We start from the raw sequence: 22,058 nt of genomic DNA, 5'->3' as shown, positions 1-22,058 counted from the left end.
ATCTAATCTCTTTGTCTTTTGCCTACGAGCCGGTAATGAAACATTTCCTGCTGACATACACAATTAATCGCCTATCAGACCCAAGTGGTAAATTGCCTATCGCTAATCTGTAAGCAGGAGAATGAAGACATCACCACCCCTGGATAATAAGTAGAGTGGATCAGTGCCAGCTAATTGCGGTATGGTCACATAAAGACCGCTCTACCTTCCCCTTAGCCCCACTCACCAGAGTGCTCTCCATGCTCTACCTTCCCCAGAGCCCCACCCACCAGAGTTCTCTCCATGCTGTACCTTCCCCTGAGCCCCACTCACTAGAGTGCTCTCCATGCTCTACCATTCCCTAAGCCCCACTCACCAGAGTGCTCTCCACGGTGTAGTTGAATCTGCGAGCGTAGCTCCTCAGGTCATGCAGGAAGTCCTGATACTCCGAGTTGTCAGGCTCTTTGATTGTGATAATCATGACAGCCTGACCAGGAGACACAATGGATCATCCACCATTACACTCTAATAGAAGCTCTAATCCAGACCAATAGTGACCGATATCCGATCGATGGGCATTCCCCTCGTTGGTCAGTAAATCTACTGACTCTCCTTCATGCTTATCTGTAGTCACGATCCAGGATTGGCAGTGCAAACACTCCATGTTATTTATTAGCTCCCTCAACAAATATATACAGTAGTGTGTCAATATGTACCATGTGTCAGCTCCTTCCTATCTCATTTATTGGGCACTCAGACTACAGGTTGGTGTGGTTAACCCTGGCATTAACCCCTTTTCTGACTTTATGGACCCCCGCCCCCACTACTTAACACCTTCCTTGCAGACTGACAGAGTTGCTGACCTCTTCCTGTCAGCTGTCATTTCAGACAGCACCCTTTGCAGTAGGGGACGTCATGTCTCTGCTGTGTGGTCCATGGGGACATATTCCATATAGTAGCTCCTTCTTAATACCTGGCCACATTGTAACACTCATGTCTGAATTTTTCTCAACCCTGGTAAATGGATTCATTCCTGCTGTAACTTAACTTAATGAGATCACAGTTATAGTACGTGGGAGAGAAACGACTGTACCTGAAATGCTTTCTGGGCTTTATCGTCATCTGTGTCTCCTCTGTACCATGGCCTCTTCACGTCTGGGTATTTGGTGCCCTGGAGGCTGGCACCAAAGATATCAACATAGAAGAAGACATAGTCACCGGAGCACAAGCCTTGGTCATACACCTGAATCATCAGCTGGCGAAACGTATCTGGAGAGCAGCAAATGTAGACGACTGAGGAGGAAAAAAAGAAACTGCAGCTCAATTAATATCCCCAAACCAGAAATACTTACCTAACCGATAGTACATGAGTGATTCAATGAGCTGAATATACTGTGCATATAGAGGGCGGAATTATACACCGTGTTCCAAATTATTATGCAAATTGGATTTACCGTAAGTGTCATAAAGTGTCATGGATCCCTACTCCGTGGTGTAACTAAATCGTCACGTGCCTGCTCTCAGCACGTGACTTGGGTTGTGCCTGCAGGGGTTAATCTATCTCTCCACTCTCAGTCCAGCATTCAACCTCTGTCCTATGCGGTAATGGAAGCATAAATCACACACTGACCCAGGCCACACACCCGCTCATACACGCTGCCACCACTCATCGAACACACGGGCGATGAGTTCTGGAAATATTAATATTAATAATGTCTACCACTCATAAGGCTCACATACCTTAGGCTATGGAATCTTTTAAAACATTCAAGGTTCAAAATGTTAAAGCTTTACACTATAATACAAAAAGGTTCAGTGCTTACAGTAATAAAAGGTTTAAAAATATGATAAAAAGACATACAACTTATGCAAAACAGTATAAAAATAAACAGGAGAAACTTACAGAAATCATGTAACTGGTAGTTTGCTTTCTGCTCCTTGAGGAGGGTGAATGGAGTTGGTGGAACACATCAGCATCTCAGGCTGCCCTCACATATGAATAGGTTTCTCTGTATCAAGCCCTAATTTATAGCTTTAGTCTGGAGATCAGGTTTGTAGACCAGCCCCTCAGGTTAATATCATAATTGCTTGTTTTTTTTTATTGGACCACGGCCGCGCCCCCAATTAATATATTATTTTCTCTTGAGATCCTTTGTGTTAAAGTTCTCACAGAGATACTATCAGGCCGTAATTAACATATCTCTTCCAAGACCTAGGAGGTGTCAAATGTAACCTTTCTTCTTGGCTTCCAGCAGGACCCCCTGGTGACATTGGATACAGAAGTCTACTTGTCTCAGGAAAATAAATATTAACACCTGGGTGAGACTTGCAGCTTTTCAAGACAGATGTTTCATTATTGCCAGTGACACAATAAATCTATACATAGTCCACTGCACATATATATTTACAGATATACACATATTTCACTACACCTCCCTCCTTATGAATGTGCGTGGGGGTTGACTTACAGCACAAAAACAAGAAAAAGCAGAGGCCATACAAAAAGGAGATAACCAAACAGCATGGATTTGTACAAAAAAACAACACAGCTTTATTAAGGTGCAAATACAGGATAGATCATTTTAAAAACATCTAAAAACACTTAGAACAATGCCTATAATATGGCAAGTGCCTGTGCACAAGGTGAAAGGGGGAAAACAGGAACACATACAGATATGTATCTCAGTGACCTATATGGACAGCATATTAATAAAGTGCAAAAAACATGATAACACAAATAAGGCCTAAATAGCTAATAGAGCTGCACATGAAAAAATATACTGTGGTACAGGAAATGTGCTAAAATATGCAACATATGACAGTACTAAATATGGGATCCTGAGATCACTACACCTCCCTCCTTATGAATGTGCGTGGGGGTTGACTTACAGGTAAGCTCCCGAGCACGGATCTGGTTCCGCCCCACCTTGGCAAGATAGGCCATCAGCATTGCCATGATTGACTCCCTTCTTATGCTGAATTGTGAAATCGTATTGCTGTAATATCAGACTCCATCTAAGCAATTTCCCGTTACCCCCAACTCAATGGGTTATGATCTGTGATCATGGTGAAGTTGTGCCCATAGAGGTATGGTTGCAGCTTCTGCAGAGCCCACACAATTGCCAAACATTCCTTTTCAGTGGTGGCATAAGTCACTTCTCTGGGCAGGAGTTTCCTGCTTAGGTACAGAATTGAGTGTTCCTTCCCTTGTTGGTTAAAAGAACTCCCCCCCCCCCCCCACCCCCGCTGTCCGAGTTATTGTACTTCATGCATGGCTACCTACACTTCCCTGGCTTAACAGTAAGACCTGCAATTTTAAGCATTTGCAACACCTGCGAAAGATGTATGAGGTGTTCCTCTCAAGAATCACTAAAAATGGCTATATCATCAAGATAAGCAATGGCAGAATCATCACATCCTTCCAATAAGTGATTGACCAACTTCTGGAAGGTGGCAGGGGCATTTTTCATACCAAATGGCATCATCAGAAACTCAAACAGCCCGAATGTCGTTATAAAGGCAGACCTCTTCTGAGCTTCTCTGGTCAGGGGTACCTGCCAGTATCCCCTACTTAGGTCCATGATGGTGAGGTACGATGCTTTAGCTAGCTGCTCTAACAGCTCGTCTATCCTCGGCATGGGGTAGACCTCACATGTAGTCAGTACATTTAATTTCCTGTAGTCTACACAGAACCGGGTAGTACGGTCCTTTTTTGGGACAAGAACCACAGGCGAGGCCCAGGCACTTTTTTCACAGGATTTTTGTATCACCTGTTCAGCATCTCCTCTACCTGTTTCCTCATGTGTGTCTTCACCTCTGCTGACACACAATATGCAGACTGCCGTACTGGGGGATTAGTGCCAGTGTCCACATGGTGAGCTGCATCCTCCCAGGCTGCCCTGTGAAGACTTTGGTGAACTCACTGAGCGCCCCCATCAGCTCAGACCTCTGCTTCAGGGGAAACTCTGCTGACTCCAGGGACTCCATATACTGAGTCCCAGCCCCCACATCTAGTAACAGATCAGCCTCTCCCTCTTCAGGCAGGCTACAGACTGGTAAGACACAGTACTCCCTGTCATGATGAGCCTTCAACATATTTACATGAAACCTTTCTGTCGCTTTGCATGCTCATCTAGTGTCACCACATAATTAACATCATTTAGCCGCTTGTGTACAGTGTATGGTCCCTCCAATGTGGCCTGTAATTTATTCTGTAACACAGAGACCAACAACCAAACCTTCTGTCCCTCCTCGTAGGCTCTCAATCTGGCATTAAGGTCATACCAGACCTTCTGGTTTATTTGGGCCTGCGTCATGTTCTCATGGGGCAGGTTGCTCAGTTTTTGCAGTCTCTCTCTGAGCTGCAGTAGATATTCGACCACTGAGACACCAGTAGTTCTGGGGTCGCCCTCCCAACAGTCCTTAATCAAATCAAGTGGCCCCCTGACCCTCCTACCATAAACCAGTTCAAAGGGGGAGAATCCTGTAGACGCCCAGGGTACCTCTTTGTATGCAAACAACAGATTGGGGAGGTACCACTCCCAGTCTCTCCCTTCAGTCTCCACCAGCATTTTGAGCATTTGCTTTAATGTTCTAGTAAAACGCTCGCAGAGTCCGTTGGTTTGGGGATGATAGGCACTGGCTACAAAATGCTGTACTTGTATTTTTTCGCAAAGGCTTTCCATCAGATCGGACATGAACTGGGTTCCCTGATTGGTTAATATTTCCCTGGGGAAACCCACAAGAGAGGACACAGTCAGTAAAGCATCCGCCACTTTGTCTGCTCGGATGGAGGACAGTGCCACAGCTTCCGGGTATCATGTAGCATAGTCCAGCACTGTGAGGATGTACTTTTTGCCAGAGCTGCTAGAAATTGCAAGTGGCCCTATGATATCCACAACAACTCTCTGGAAAGGCTCATCGATCACAGGCAGTGGAATCAATGGAGCTTTCTGTATATTCCCGGACTTTCCAACTCTCTGACAAACTACACATGATCGACAGTTATTGGCAATATCTGTCCCCATCTTGGGCCAATAGAAGTTGTGTGTCAGGCGAGCTTTAGTCTTTTGTATTCCAAGGTGTCCGGCCAAAAGAATTTCATGGGCATTTCTCAGTAATTGTTCCCTAAATAGATAAAGGTACCTTCACACTGATCAACTTTCCAACGATCACGACCAGCGATACGACCTGGCCGTGATCGTTGGAAAGTCCTTGTGTGGTCGCTGGACCAACGATGCCGAAGTCCCCGGGTAACCAGGGTAAACATCGGGTTATTAAGCGCAGGGCCGCGCTTAGTAACCCGATGTTTACCCTGGTTACCATTGTAAAAGTTAAAAAAAAAACAGTACATACTTACATTCCGGTGTCTGTCACGTCCCTCGCCGTCAGGTTCCCGCACTGACTGTGTGAGCGCCGGCCGTAAAGCAGAGCACAGCGGTGATGTGACCGCTGTGCTTTACGGCCGGCGCTCAGTCAGTGCGGGAAGCCGACGGCGAGGGACGTGACAGACACCGGAATGTGAGTATGTAGTGTTTTTTTTTTTAACTTTTACAATGGTAACCAGGGTAAATATCGGGTAACTAAGCGCGGCCCTGCGCTTAGTAACCCGATGTTTACCCTGGTTACCCAGGGACTCATCGCTGGAGCGGCGTCACACACGCCGATCCAGAGATGACAGCGGGTGACCTGACGACAAAATAAAGTTCTGGCCTTCTAGCTCCGACCAGCGATTTCACAGCAGGATCCTGATCGCTGCTGCGTGTCAAACACAACGAGATCGCTATCCAGGACGCTGCAACGTCACGGATCACTATCGTTCTCGTTCAAAGGTTGCTCAGTGTGACGGTACCTTTAGGAACGACCAGCCGCTTTTCATAGTCTCAAGATTCTGTAGTATCCGTGAGGAGAGTCTCTTTATACAGTCTGCCCTGGTCCCAGTATATTTTCTCTTTGCCAGAAGCAGCAGGGGGTTGGTCTCCAAGACATCTGAGCTCTTCCAGACTGACATCTGTTCGCAGGGCCTCCTGGAAGCTCTGACTGTCAGCTTGCAGGCCCTGGCCTAGTGTGACTGCCAGGTGCCGGTCTGAAGCTGAGTCTTCAGTGTCTGTTATCAGGGACCTTGGTGGGCCTGCCACAGTATGGGCCTCCTGTCCTGTCAGTTCTGGCTGAGACTCATCCTCTAATCTCTGGAGCTGAGTCTGAGCCGCAGCCTGACTCCGGGTCACAGCTGCCACAAATGTATAGTCCTGTGCATTGGGACATTTTCCCTCCTCACATGGGATCTCAGGTGGGTCACTTGCTTCCACCTTCTCTGTAGCATTTACTTGCAAGGGAGGAACATAGTGGGACAGCATCCTCCCCAGGTCCGTGCCTAGCAACACATTGGTGGGAATAGCTTCTGATACTCCCACTTCTCTCAATCCTTTCCCTGCTCCCCAGTTCAGGTACACACAGGCCATGGGCACGGCAGGGCTGACCCCTCCAATCACGGTTATAGACATAGTCATTCCTGGTATGATATCGGCAGGGGTTATCATGGCTGGACGCACCAGGGTCTCCTCTGCCCCAGTGTTCCTGAGACCAATGGTGACTTTTGTTAGGAACAGGTGATTCAGAACCACAATGGACCTAGTGGTTAAGAGCACACAAAGTGACCTGATAGTTACTAACATAGGACGAGCTCTGAGACGTGGGAACTCTGCTGACCGCAATCCCTAACACTATCATACCACACTAGAGGTATCCATGGATTGCGCCTAACGCTCCCTATGTAACTCGGCACAGCCTGAGAAACTAGCTAGCCCTGAAGACAGAAAAATAAGCCTACCTTGCCTCAGAGAAATTCCCCAAAGGAAAAGGCAGCCCCCCACATATAATGACTGTGAGTTAAGATGAAAATACAAACACAGATATGAAATAGATTTTAGCAAAGTGAGGCCCGACTTACTGAATAGACCGAGGATAGGAAAGATAGCTTTGCGGTCAACACAAAAACCTACAAACAACCACGCAGAGGGGGCAAAAAGACCCTCCGCACCGACTAACGGTACGGAGGTGCTCCCTCTGCGTCTCAGAGCTTCCAGCAAGCAAGAAAAACCAATATAGCAAGCTGGACAGAAAAAATAGGAAACAAAAGTAACACAAGCAAAACTTAGCTTATGCAGGGCAGACAGGCCACAAGAACGATCCAGGAGAAAGCAAGACCAATACTGGAACATTGACTGGAGGCCAGGAACAAAAAACTAGGTGGAGTTAAATAGAGCAGCACCTAACGACTTAACCTCGTCACCTGAGGAAGGAAACTCAGAAACCGCAGCCCCACTCACATCTACCAGAGGAAGCTCATAGACAGAACCAGCCGAAGTACCACTCATGACCACAGGAAGGAGCTTGACCACAGAATTCACAACAGACTTTATTGCCAACAGTGACAGATTGCCAGTTCTCATTAGCCGGCCACAAAGAGGACAGATGGTGGGGACACAGACGGCTTTGTGGTTGTGGTTGAGCGTTTCTCCCTATCAGGGCAGACAGCGCTAACATGTCCCACTTTGTTGCAGGAGAAGCACTGGAGAGAATGACGATTCCCCGGGGCCCCATAGAAGGTCTGCTTGGACAGCACTGGTGATCGGCCGGCAGAGGGAGAAGGGTCCCCATTTGGCTTACCTCCCTTCCAGCTTAATCCCGATGGCTTACGCACCTCAGGCATCCTGTTAGCCACATAGCAGTCCGCAATCCTTGCAGCCTGATCCACAGTTTGTGGCTCTCGATCACACACAAATTGTCGTACATCCGTGGGGCACATGCAAAGAAATTGATCCTTGACCATAATATCCGTTAAGTCCTCAAAACTGTTAACAGAAAGTCCCCTGATTCATTGGTGGAACGTGGTCCTCAAGGTGCTCACAACATCTGCATAGCTGTCAGTTGATCCACGTTGTAGGTTCCGGAACTTTCTCCGATACACTTCTGGTGTTAGGTTGTATTTCCTGATCAGGGCCTTATTTATAGCCTCATAGTTCCCATTTAGCTCTGGTGGGAGGCCAGCAAAAACTTCCAGGGCTTTGCCTCTCAACCCTGGGGTTAGATACTGTGTCCACTGCTCACGGGGTAGGTAGTATTGCCTGCAGGTTTTTTCAAACGCCCAAAGGAAAGTATCTAAGTCCGTATCCTTCTCCATCACAGGGAAGTTTTCCAGACGTGGTCTCCTTGGATTTATGAAAGCTCACCGACACAAAAAGAGGACTTACAAATCCTCCAAAAAATTCAAAAAAGTCACAGAAAAAAGCAGAAATGTTTTACCTGCTGAAGCCTCCAACTGAATGCACCAGCAGGGCGCCGCGGACCCGATAAATGATGGCAAACACACAGGTGCAAAAAATACCGATGAAACAATTGCCTTGCATTGCGTGTCTGAATTATGCCATATACAGACTAGTATCTCTTATCTTTTTGTGCACTAATGCCAAACAGCCAACACTGGATTGAAAGTGGTTGTTTCATCGGTATTTTTTGCACCTGTGTGTTTGCCATCATTTATCGGGTCCGCTGCGCCCTGCTGGTGCATTCAGTTGGAGGCTTCAGCAGGTAAAACATCTCTGCTTTTTTCTGTGACTCCTTGGATTTATGTCCTGGGAGGGGGTTATCTGAGGACTGATAACCCGCTCTATTTGAGCCATCTGAAACTGGAAAGCTCTGTCCTCTCGGCGTTCTGCAGCCTCTCTCAGCCTGTCGGTCCCAGCGTTCTGCAGCCTCTCTCTCCTCCTGGTCCCGGCGTTCTGCAGCCTCTCTCTCAGCCTGTTGGTGCTGTAGAATAAGCTGCATGCGCAGATTGGGATCACTTGTTCCCAGCCGTTGTAAGTCCATTTGCAAAGTACAGTCCATAGGCTCCTCAGCACTGGCATTGCTGGCATTTAAAATCAGGTATAACATAGTAACATAGTTAGTAAGGCCGAAAAAAGACATTTGTCCATCCAGTTCAGCCTATATTCCATCATAATAAATCCCCAGATCTACGTCCTTCTACAGAACCTAATAATTGTATGATACAATATTGTTCTGCTCCAGGAAGACATCCAGGCCTCTCTTGAACCCCTCGACTGAGTTCGCCATCACCACCTCCTCAGGCAAGCAATTCCAGATTCTCACTGCCCTAACAGTAAAGAATCCTCTTCTATGTTGGTGGAAAAACCTTCTCTCCTCCAGACGCAAAGAATGCCCCCTTGTGCCCGTCACCTTCCTTGGTATAAACAGATCCTCAGCGAGATATTTGTATTGTCCCCTTATATACTTATACATGGTTATTAGATCGCCCCTCAGTCGTCTTTTTTCTAGACTAAATAATCCTAATTTCGCTAATCTATCTGGGTATTGTAGTTCTCCCATCCCCTTCATTTGAGGGTATCCACATTAAAATTGGATGAAGGGTTTAGGAGTTTCAGCTTAACATGTGCCACCCTGTTTTTAAAGGTACCAAAAGTAATTGGACAATTGACTCCAAGGCTATTTCATGGACAGGTGTGGGCAATCCTTTCATTATGTCATTCTCAATTAAGCAGATAAAAGACCTGGAGTTGATTTGAGGTGTTGGGCTTGCATTTGGGAGGTTTTGCTGTGAAGTAAACATGCAGTCAAAGGAGCTCTCCATGCAGGTGAAACAAGCCATCCTTAAGCTGCGAAAGCAGAAAAAACCCATCCGAGAAACTGCTACAATATTAGGAGTGGCAAAATCTACAGTTTGGTACATCCTGAGAAGGAAAGAAAGCACTGGTGAACTCATCAATGCAAAAAGCCCTGGGTACCCACGGAAGACAACAGTGGTGGATGATCGCAGAATAATTTCCATGGTGAAGAGAAACCCCTTCACAACAGCCAACCAAGTGAAAAACACTCTCTAGGAGGTAGGCGTATCAATATACAAATCTACCATAAAGAGAAGACTGCATAGTAACATAGTAACATAGTAACATAGTTAGTAAGGCCGAAAAAAGACATTTGTCCATCCAGTTCAGCCTATATTCCATCATAATAAATACCCAGATCTACGTCCTTCTACAGAACCTAATAATTGTATGATACAATATTGTTCTGCTCCAGGAAGACATCCAGGCCTCTCTTGAACCCCTCGACTGAGTTCGCCATCACCACCTCCTCAGGCAAGCAATTCCAGATTCTCACTGCCCTAACAGTAAAGAATCCTCTTCTATGTTGGTGGAAAAACCTTCTCTCCTCCAGACGCAAAGAATGTCCCCTTGTGCCCGTCACCTTCCTTGGTATAAACAGATCCTCAGCGAGATATTTGTATTGTCCCCTTATATACTTATACATGGTTATTAGATCGCCCCTCAGTCGTCTTTTTTCTAGACTAAATAATCCTAATTTCGCTAATCTATCTGGGTATTGTAGTTCTCCCATCCCCTTTATTAATTTTGTTGCCCTCCTTTGTACTCTCTCTAGTTCCATTATATCCTTCCTGAGCACCGGTGCCCAAAACTGGACACAGTACTCCATGTGCGGTCTAACTAGGGATTTGTACAGAGGCAGTATAATGCTCTCATCATGTGTATCCAGACCTCTTTTAATGCACCCCATGATCCTGTTTGCCTTGGCAGCTGCTGCCTGGCACTGGCTGCTCCAGGTAAGTTTATCATTAACTAGGATCCCCAAGTCCTTCTCCCTGTCAGATTTACCCAGTGGTTTCCCGTTCAGTGTGTAATGGTGATATTGATTCCCTCTTCCCATGTGTATAACCTTACATTTATCATTGTTAAACCTCATCTGCCACCTTTCAGCCCAAGTTTCCAACTTATCCAGATCCATCTGTAGCAGAATACTATCTTCTCTTGTATTAACTGCTTTACATAGTTTTGTATCATCTGCAAATATCGATATTTTACTGTGTAAACCTTCTACCAGATCATTAATGAATATGTTGAAGAGAACAGGTCCCAATACTGACCCCTGCGGTACCCCACTGGTCACAGCGACCCAGTTAGAGACTATACCATTTATAACCACCCTCTGCTTTCTATCACTAAGCCAGTTACTAACCCATTTACACACATTTTCCCCCAGACCAAGCATTCTCATTTTGTGTACCAACCTCTTGTGCGGCATGGTATCAAACGCTTTGGAAAAATCGAGATATACCACGTCCAATGACTCACCGTGGTCCAGTCTATAGCTTACCTCTTCATAAAAACTGATTAGATTGGTTTGACAGGAGCGATTTCTCATAAACCCATGCTGATATGGAGTTAAACAGTTATTCTCATTGAGATAATCCAGAATAACATCCCTCAGAAACCCTTCAAATATTTTACCAACAATAGAGGTTAGACTTACTGGCCTATAATTTCCAGGTTCACTTTTAGAGCCCTTTTTGAATATTGGCACCACATTTGCTATGCGCCAGTCCTGCGGAACAGACCCTGTCGCTATAGAGTCACTAAAAATAAGAAATAATGGTTTATCTATTACATTACTTAGTTCTCTTAGTACTCGTGGGTGTATGCCATCCGGACCCGGAGATTTATCTATTTTAATCTTATTTAGCCGGTTTCGCACCTCTTCTTGGGTTAGATTGGTGACCCTTAATATAGGGTTTTCATTGTTTCTTGGGATTTCACCTAGCATTTCATTTTCCACCGTGAATACCGTGGAGAAGAAGGTGTTTAATATGTTAGCTTTTTCCTCGTCATCTACAACCATTCTTTCCTCACTATTTTTTAAGGGGCCTACATTTTCAGTTTTTATTCTTTTACTATTGATATAGTTGAAGAACAGTTTGGGATTAGTTTTACTCTCCTTAGCAATGTGCTTCTCTGTTTCCTTTTTGGCAGCTTTAATTAGTTTTTTAGATAAAGTATTTTTCTCCCTATAGTTTTTTAGAGCTTCAATGGTGCCATCCTGCTTTAGTAGTGCAAATGCTTTCTTTTTACTGTTAATTGCCTGTCTTACTTCTTTGTTTAGCCACATTGGGTTTTTCCTATTTCTAGTCCTTTTATTCCCACAAGGTATAAACCGCTTACACTGCCTATTTAGGATGTTCTTAAACATTTCCCATTTATTATCTGTATTCTCATTTCTGAGGATATTGTCCCAGTCTACCAGATTAAGGGCATCTCTAAGCTGTTCAAACTTTGCCTTCCTAAAGTTCAATGTTTTTGTGACTCCCTGACAAGTCCCCCTAGTGAAAGACAGGTGAAACTGCACAATATTGTGGTCGCTATTTCCTAAATGCCCAACCACCTGCAGATTTGTTATTCTGTCAGGTCTATTAGATAGTATTAGGTCTAAAAGTGCTGCTCCTCTGGTTGGATTCTGCACCAATTGTGAAAGATAATTTTTCTTGGTTATTAGCAGAAACCTGTTGCCTTTATGGGTTTCACAGGTTTCTGTTTCCCAGTTAATATCCGGGTAGTTAAAGTCCCCCATAACCAGGACCTCATTATGGGTTGCAGCTTCATCTATCTGCTTTAGAAGTAGACTTTCCATGCTTTCTGTTATATTTGGGGGTTTGTAACAGACCCCAATGAGAATTTTGTTACCATTTTTCCCTCCATGAATTTCAACCCATATGGACTCGACATCCTCATTCCCTTCGCTAATATCCTCCCTTAAAGTGGACTTTAGACAAGACTTTACATAGAGACAAACCCCTCCTCCTCTCCGATTTTTACGATCCTTTCTAAACAGACTGTAACCCTGTAAGTTAACTGCCCAGTCATAGCTTTCATCTAACCATGTCTCGGTTATTCCCACTATGTCAAAGTTACCTGTAGATATTTCTGCTTCTAGTTCTTCCATCTTGTTTGTCAGGCTTCTGGCGTTTGCGAGCATGCAGTTTAGAGGATTTTGTTTTGTTCCAATCTCCTCACTGTGGATTGTTTTAGAAATGTTCTTACCTCCCTTCTGAGTATGTTTTCCTGGGTCGTCTTTGTTCGAGTCTAATGTTTTTCTTCCCGTCCCCTCTTCTTCTAGTTTAACGCCCTCCTGATGAGTGTAGTCTTCTGGCGAATGTGTGTTTCCCAGGTTTGTTGAGGTGTAGTCCGTCTCTGGCGAGGAGTCCATCATACCAGTAATTCACACCGTGGTCCAGGAATCCAAATCCTTGTTGTCTGCACCATCGTCTTAGCCAGTTGTTTGCATCAAGGATCCTGTTCCATCTCCTGGTGCCATGCCCGTCTACTGGAAGGATAGAAGAAAAAACTACCTGTGCATCCAGTTCCTTTACTTTCTTCCCCAACTCTTCAAAGTCCTTGCAGATTGTCGGTAGGTCCTTCCTTGCCGTGTCATTGGTGCCAACATGTATCAGAAGAAATGGGTGGACGTCCTTGGAGCTGAAGAGCTTTGGTATCCTATCGGTCACATCCTTGATCATCGCACCTGGAAGGCAGCATACTTCTCTTGCAGTTATGTCCGGTCTGCAGATGGCTGCTTCGGTGCCTCTCAGTAGTGAGTCTCCCACCACCACCACTCTTCGTTGCTTCTTGGCTGTACTTTTTGCTGTCACTTGTTGCTGTGTGCCCTTTTCTTTTTTGCTTGCTGGTATTGCTTCATCCTTAGGTGTGCCATCTTCATCCTCTACAAAGATTTGATATCGGTTCTTCAGTTGTGTGGTTGGTGATTTCTCCATGGTCTTCTTGCTTCTTTTGGTCACATGCTTCCACTCATCTGCTTTTGGAGGTTCTCTGACACTTTTTGCACCTTCTGTGACCAGTAGAGATGCTTCTGTTCTGTCTAGAAAGTCTTCATTCTCTTTGATGAGTTTCAAAGTTGCTATTCTTTCTTCCAGACCCCGCACCTTTTCTTCTAAAAGGGCCACTAGTCTACACTTCTGACAGGTGAAATTGGATTCTTCTTCTGGTCGATCTGTGAACATGTAGCACATGCTGCAGCTCACCATGTAGGTTGTCACATCTGCCATGTTGCTCCTAGATCCTGCTGACTTGCTGTGTGTTTTCCTTCTTGTGTAATCTACTCAGCCAAGCTCTCTTGCAATAATGTCCTACAGGCAAAAATTTGCGCGCCGTAAGGCGCGCGGTTTGGTGATGCTTTCGAAGCAGCTGGTCCCGGCTGTACCCAACGATCTTCTAGCTTAGGGAGACTTCGCTTCTCCCAGAAGGCACCTGGAATATGCAAATTAGCCTCCTGAAGCTTGAATCCCTGGTTTGGTGATGCTTTCGAAGCAGCTGGTCCCGGCTGTACCCAACGATCTTCTAGCTTAGGGAGACTTCGCTTCTCCCAGAAGGCACCTGGAATCTCCGGTGCAAGAGTTGACATTGCTGGGTCTCTCTGAGGTGGGCTCTCTCATTGCCCAGATGTTCCAGCACTTTGCTTTATGTCTTGCTCGACCAAGGCGCGTATCAGCAGCTCCCTTGATCTGTCGGCCGTCTCTATTCCTCTCTGCTCACAGAAGCCGGTCAGAGCCTCTTTGCTCTGCTTCTTGTACTGGGCTGCCATATCGATGAACAGCCTTTGCCAAATAAAAGATAGAAAAGAAAAACGGGTAGGGGAAACTGTTTGCAAGTATGTCTAAGTAAGCACTGAGTTGAACCTTGTAGAACTGGTGCACTCCTCGCAAGGATACCAATTCTTTAGTACAGGGAATAATTGCTTAGAACATGCATTAATGCTCTAATAGAAATAATTGTATCCCACTGCTCCGCCACCAATTGTCACGGATCCCTACTCCGTGGTGCAACTAATTCGTCACGTGATTTGGGTTGTGCCTGCAAGGGTTAAGCTATCTCCCCACTCTCAGTCCAGCATTCAACCTCTGTCCTATGCTGCAATGGGAGCATACATCACACACTGACCCAGGCCACACACCCGCTCATACATGCTGCCACCACTCATCGAACGCATGGGCGATGACTCCTGGAAATATTAATATTAATAATGTCTACCAATCATAAGGCTCACACACCTTAGGCTATGGATTCTTTTAGAACATTCAAGGGTCAACTTGTTAAAGTTTTATACTTTAATACTAAAAGGTTCAGTGCTTACAGTAAAAAAAGGTATACAAATATGATAATAAAAAGACATACAACTTATGGAAAACAGTATAAAAATAAACAGGAGAAACTTACAGAAATTATCTAACTGGTAGCTTGCTTTCTTGCTCCCTGAGGGGTGGTGAATGGAGTTGGTGGAACACATCAGCGTCTCATGCTGCCCTCACATGTGAACACATTTCTCTGTATACAGCCCTAATTTATAGTTTTGGCCTGGAGGTCAGGTTTCTAGACCAGCCCCTCGGGTTAATATCATAATTGCTTGTTTTTTGATTGGACCACGGCTGTGCTCCTTAATGAATATATTATTTTCTCTTGAGATCCTTTGTGTAAAAATTCTCACAGAGATACTATCAGGCCGTAATTAACATCTCTCTTCCAAGAGCTAGGAGGTGTCAAATATTACCTTTCTTCTTGGCTTCCAGCAGGACCGCCCTGATGAGATTGGAGACAGAAGTCTACTTGTCTCAGGAAAATACATATTAACACCTGGGTGTGACCTGCAGCTTTTTAAGACAGATGTTACATTATTGCCAGTGACACACTAAATCTATACATAGTCCACTGCGCACACACACATTATATATATATATATATATATATATATATATATATATATATATATATACACACACACACACACACACACACACACACATTTCACTACATAAAGATTTAATTGTTTGTTTTTCAAATAAACTCATCTATGGTATTGTGTCTCAGGACTCAATGGATCTCTGAAATCAACCTTAACCCCTTAGTGACAGAGCCAATTTGGTACTTAATGACCAAGCCAATTTTTACAATTCTGACCACTGTCACTTTACGAGGTTATAACTCTGGAACGCTTTAACGGATCCTGCTGATTCTGAGAATGTTTTTCCGTGACATATTGTGCTTCATGTTAGTGGTAAAATTTATTTGATATTACTTGCATTTATTTATGAAAAAAAACAGAAATATGGCAACATTTTTTTAAATTTTGCTATTTTCACACTTTGAATTTGTATGCCCTTATATTAGAGAGAGATATGACACACAAAATAATTTAATAATTGTATTAACCCTTTACGTGCTTCAAAGGAAGTGAAGCAATGTGGAAGGAAAAAAATTAACATTTAACTTTTTTTTTCCAAACGTTTTACTTCAGAACCAATTTTTTTTATTTTAATAAGAGTAAAAAGAGAAAAGGAACTCCAAAGTTTGTTGTGCAATTTTTCCTGAATACGCCAATTCCTCATATGTGGGGGTAGACCACTGTTTGGGCGCATGCCAGAGCTTGGAAGGGAAGGAGCGCCGTTTGACTTTTTCAATGCAGAATTAACTGGAATTGAGATCGGACGCCATGTTGCGTTTGGAGAGCCACTGATGTGCCTGAACAGTGGGGAAACCCCCCAAGTAACACCATTTTGGAAACTAGACCCCTTAAGGAACTTATCTAGATGTGTGGTGTGCACTTTGAACCCCAAAGTGCTTCACAGAAGTTTATAACGTAGAGCCGTGAAAATAAAAAATATTTTTTTTCCTCAAAAATGATTTTTTTAGCCACCAATTTTTTACTTTCACAAGGGTAAGAGGAGACATTGGACCCCAAAAGTCGTTGTCTAGTTTGTCCTAAGTACGCAGATACCCCATATGTGGGGGGAAACCAAAGTTTGGGCACACAGCGGGCTCGGAAGGGAAGTAGTGACGTTTTAAAATGCAGACTTTGATGGAATGATCTGCGGGCGTCATGTTGCGTTTGCAGAGCCCTTGATGTACCTAAACAGCATAAACCCCCCACAAGTGAGCCCATTCTGGAAACTAGACCCCCCCCAAGGAACTTATCTAGATGTGTGGTGAGCACTATGAAGCCCCAAATGCTTCACAGAAGTTTATAACGCAGAGCTGTGAAAATAAAAAATCATATTTTTTCCACAAAAATTATCTTTTCATCCCCAAATTTTTATTTTCACAAGGGTAACAGGAGAAATTGGACCATGAAAGTTGTTGTGCAATTTGTCCTGAGTACGTTGATACCCCATATGTGGGGGGGCACTGTTTTGGTGTATGGCAGAGCTCGGGAGAGAAGTAGCGCCGTTTTGGAATGCAGACTTTGATAGAATGGTCTGCGGGCATCATGTTGCGTTTGCAGAGCCCCTGATGTGCCTAAACAGTAGAACCCCCCCCCCCCCACAAGTGACCCCATTTTGGAAACTAGACCCCAACAAGAAGCTTATCTAGATGTGTGGTGAGCACTTTGAACGCCCTAGTGCTTCACAGAAGTTTATAACGCAGAGCCGTGAAAATAAAATATATTTTTTTTCCACAAAAATGATTTTTAACCCCCAATTTTTTTTATTTTCCCAAGGGTAGCAGGAGAAACTGGACCCCAAAACTGAAGCCCCATATGTGGGGGTAAACCACTCTTTGGGTGCATGGCAGAGCTCAGAAAGGAGGGAGCACCATTTGACTTTTTCAATGCAAAATTGGCTGGAATCAATGGTGGAGCCATGTCGTGTTTGGAGATCCCCTGATGTACCTAAACAGTGGAAACCCCCAATTCCAACCCTAACCCCAACACACCCCTAACTCTAATCCCAACCCTAACCATAATCCTAATCATAACCCTACCCCAACACACCCCAAACCCTAATCCCAACCCTAACCATAACTCTAATCACAACTCTAACACCAACACACACCTAATCCTAACCCTAATCACAACCCTAACCCCAACACACCCCTGACCCAAATACCAACCCTAACCATAACCCTAACCACAAACCTAACCCTAATCCCGACACACCCATAACCCTAATCCCAACCCTAACCACCACCCTAATCCCAAACCATAATTCTAATCCCAAACCTAATCCTAATCCCAAACCTAACCCTAATCCCAACCCTAATCCTAACCCCAACCAGTAATAAGATGTATAACTATGTGCTTAATTCTAAAACTCTGGGCAAAACCGTCAATGAAAAAGACCTGGGTGTATGCGTGGATGACAAACTCATATTCAGTGGCCAGTGTCAGGCAGCTGCTACTAAGGCAAATAAAATAATGGGATGCATTAAAAGAGGCATAGATGCTCATGAGGAGAACATAATTTTACCTCTATACAAGTCACTTATTCGACCACACTTAGAATACTGAGCACAGTTCTGGTCTCCGGTGTATAAGAAAGACATAGCTGAACTGGAGCGGGTGCAGAGAAGAGCGACCAAGGTTATTAGAGGACTGGGGGGTCTGCAATACCAAGATAGGTTATTACACTTGGGGCTATTTAGTTTGGAAAAACGAAGACTAAGGGGTGATCTTATTTTAATGTATAAATATATGAGGGGACAGTACAGAGACCTTTCTGATGATCTTTTTAATCATATACCTGAGACAGGGACAAGGGGGCGTCCCGTACGTCTTTAGGAAAGAAGGTTTAAGCATAATAACAGACGCGGATTCTTTACTGTAAGAGCAGTGAGACTATGGAACTCTCTGCCGTATGATGTTGTAATGAGTGATTTGTTACTTAAATTTAAGAGGGGACTGGATACCTTTCTGAAAAAGTATAATGTTACAGGGTATATACTCTAGATGCGTTGATCCAGGGAACTAGTCTGATTGCCGTATGTGGAGTCGGGAAGGAATTTTTTTCCCCAATGTGGAGCTTACTCTTTGCCACATGGTTTATTTTTGCCTTCCTCTGGATCAACATGTTAGGGCATGTTAGGTTAGGCTATGGGTTGAACTAGATGGACTTAAAGTCTTCCTTCAACCTTAATAACTATGTAACTATGTAACCCTAATCCCATCTCTAACCACAACCCTAATATCAAACCTAACCCTAATCCCAAACCTAAGGCTTCTTTTACATTTACCAGGTTTTTTGCGGCCTGTTATTGCGGGCCTTTTCTGCAGGCTGTATTGCCGCAATTTCCACGGTCTGCCGCAATAATGAACTGCAAAAAACTCGCAGATCGCTGTTTTTCGGGTTTGCAATACTATGGCAAATGTATTGGAGAAAAAAACGGCAGTCCGCAAAACCGGAAGTCACGGTGCACCGCAAAAACAACCTTTTGTTGTTTGTGCGGCCTCATTGAATTACAATGGGGGCCATGTCCATAAGCCGTGAAAAATATTGAGCAGGCTCGATGTTTTTTCACAGCCGTAAATACTGCCCTCACGGCCATACGGCATATGGCCGGAATATGGCAGGAATTGTTGTGTCCCGTTTTTTGTGGCCCCATAGAAATGTATTGGGACCGCAAAAACGGATGCAAAACCAAGGTAAGTGTAAAAGAAGCCTTACCCTAATCTTAACTCTAATTTTAGCCCCAACCCTAACCCTAATTTTAGCCCCATCCCTAGTCCTAACTTTAGCCCAACTCTAACCCTAATGAGAAAATGGAAATAAATATATTTTCTCTATTTTATTATTTTTTCCCTAGCTAAGGGGGTGATAAAGGGGGTTTTACTATTTTTTTAATTCTGATCACTGTGATAGGGTTTATCACAGTGACCAAAATTAACCAATAGGAAAAATCTTCCTATTGTTGCCGGATGCCGGCATGCAGATCTCAGCGGGCGCACTGCGCATGCACCCGCCATTTATTTCCCTGATCAAGATGGCGGTGCCCACTGGAGGAAGCAGGAGGGCCGAGGAGCATCGGGAGACACTGGTAAGTATGGGGAGATCGGGACCCTATTTCTCTCTCCTCTGATGTGCGATCACATCAGAGGAGAGAGAAAATAACTGGCACATCGGACCTTTTTCTTTGCGGCCGCCGCTACACGGTTAGTAGCTGTGATCGCAACATCGGGGTCGGTAAAAACCGACCACAATTATGTTCTCAGGCTGGCAGATCTCGGCGAGCGCACTACGCATGAGCCCGCCATTTTTTCCGGGAAAAGATGGCGGTGCCCATAGGGGGGCAGAAGGGACAAGGAGCACAGGGAGGCACCGGGGTGATCGGGGACCCTATTTCTCTCTATTCGGTAGTGCGATCACATCAGAGAAGAGACAAATTAAATGGCACAGCAAACTTTTTTTTTGTGGTCGCCGGTAAGCGGTAAATACCGTCGATTAGGGTTGAGCGAAACGGATCGGACAAATTCAAAAATCGCCGACTTTCGGCAAAGTCGGGTTTCATGAAACCCGACCCGATCCTAGTGTGGGATCGGCCATGAGGTCGTCAATCTGCGTGCAAAAGTCACATTTCGTATGATGCTTTCAGAGCCATTTTTCAGCCAATGAAGGAGGACGCAGAGTGTGGGCAGCGTGATGACATAGATCTCGGTCCCCACCATCTTAGAGAAGGGCATGAGAGTGCTTGCTTTCTGCGGCGTTACAGGGGCTATAAAGGGGCGTGCACGCCGGCCGCCATCTTACTTCTGCCGATCTTAGCATAGGGAGAGGTTGCTGCAGATTCATCAGAAGAAGGGATATAGTTAGGGAGGGAAGTTTAACCCCCAAACTGCTTGTGCTGTAGCGATTTCCACTGTCCAACACCACCATTTTTTGCAGGGACAGTGGAGGCTATATTTTTGTGCATCATTTTTGTAGCTTATTAGGCTGCCTTATAAGGCTCCCTGATAGCTGCATTGCTGTTGGTACGCTGCTGTGCAAACCAACTGCTTTTTTAAAAGCAAAAATCCTGTTGCTCCTTTCTGCACAGTTATCTTGTTTATTTGTCCATACTTTTGTGTGCAGCAGTCCTTTATATTGCTGCCTTACTTTTCCTGAGATCATTGTAGGGAGATTGAAATTGTACTACAGTCCTTGTATTTTTTCATATATCTTCCAGCAAATTTCTGCCACTTACATTGTGTTGTTTTATACACTGGGCATGAGTTTTGGTTCAGTCTCCCAAAAAAAGGGAGATTCTAATTCTCACAAAGTGGATATACTTAAGTTCTGTTAGTTTGTCATATATCAGCCAGCCACTTTCTGCCACTTACATTGTGTTGTTATATACACTGGGCCTGAGTTTTGGTTCAGTCTCCCCCAAAAAAGGGAGATTCTAATTGTCACAAAGTGGATATACTTCAGTCCTGTTAGTTTGCCGTATGTCAGCCAGCCACTTTCTGCCACTTAGATTGCGTTGTTATATACACTGGTCCTGAGTTTTGGTTCAGTCTCCCCCCAAAAAAAGGGAGATTTAAATTCTCAACAAGTTTATATACACCTTCTACCTTGTTTTACAGTACCATATAACGGTTATTATTTTGGTTAGATTTTCCAAAAAATGAGGAAGTCTGGTGGAAGAGCCCGTGGGCGGTTGTTGCAAGCTGGTACTGATGGTGGTGGTGGTGCATCTGGTGGTAGTGGCAAAAGCACAATAGCACCTAAGGCTGGAGGTGTTGAGCCAGCGTCATCGTCTGGCTACACAAGGCCTCGAAGGCTCCCTTATCTGGGAGTAGGAAAACAGCTTTTAAAGCCGGAGCAGCAGGAAAAAGTTTTGGCTTTCCTTGCTGACTTAGCCTCTAGCTCTTTCGCCTCCTCTTCAGAAAGTTCCAAATATAAAAGCAGCGAGTCGTCAGTGGATGCTCCCGGTCAGGAACAAAACGTTTCCTTGTGTCCTTCACCCAAACCAAAAGTGAAGGATGCGTCAGGCGACACTACTGGTTACTCCGTGGAGCTCTTTACACATACCGTGCCTGGGTTATAACGGGAAATTGTTAACTGCCCATTACAAGATGAATCGGACATGGAGTGCACTGATGCACAGCCACAGCTAGATTATTATGCTGTTCCATTGACTCAGATCACTACATTGCCCTCGCAGTGTACTGAGCCAGAATCTGACCCTGCTGAGACTATAATCCCCCGTCCCGAACGCTATAGCACCTTACACGGTGACAAAGAGGAAGGTGCACATGACATTGAAGAGGAGGTGATAGATGACCCAGTTGTTGACCCAGATTGGCAGACATTGGGGAAAAAGGGTGCCGCTGCCAGTAGTTCAGAGGCGGAGGAGGATGATCCGCAACAGCGTGGCCATCCGGTGAAAGTAGCACAGCGTGCAATGCCTGAAAAGGTATTCCATAGTAGGAAGAGTGTAGTGTGGCATTTT

General features: G+C 44.7%; 1 protein-coding gene across 3 annotated transcripts in view; it reads right to left on the bottom strand.

The window, feature by feature from the left end:
• The window catches only part of NPR1 (natriuretic peptide receptor 1), a 288,426-nt gene that overhangs the window by 149,969 nt on the left and 116,399 nt on the right, over nucleotides 1-22,058 (bottom strand). For all 3 annotated transcript variants that reach the window (XM_069768091.1, XM_069768105.1, XM_069768098.1), the window contains exons 2-3: nucleotides 1,073-1,272; nucleotides 356-466 (exon numbers count right to left, since the gene is read on the bottom strand). In XM_069768091.1, coding sequence (XP_069624192.1) covers nucleotides 356-466; nucleotides 1,073-1,272 — 311 coding nt within the window. The remainder of the gene's footprint in view (nucleotides 1-355; nucleotides 467-1,072; nucleotides 1,273-22,058) is intronic.

The sequence above is a fragment of the Ranitomeya imitator genome, chromosome 1, assembly GCF_032444005.1.
Source record: "Ranitomeya imitator isolate aRanImi1 chromosome 1, aRanImi1.pri, whole genome shotgun sequence".
Classification (NCBI taxonomy): domain Eukaryota; kingdom Metazoa; phylum Chordata; class Amphibia; order Anura; family Dendrobatidae; genus Ranitomeya; species Ranitomeya imitator.
This window is presented reverse-complemented; position numbering and strand designations above follow the sequence as displayed.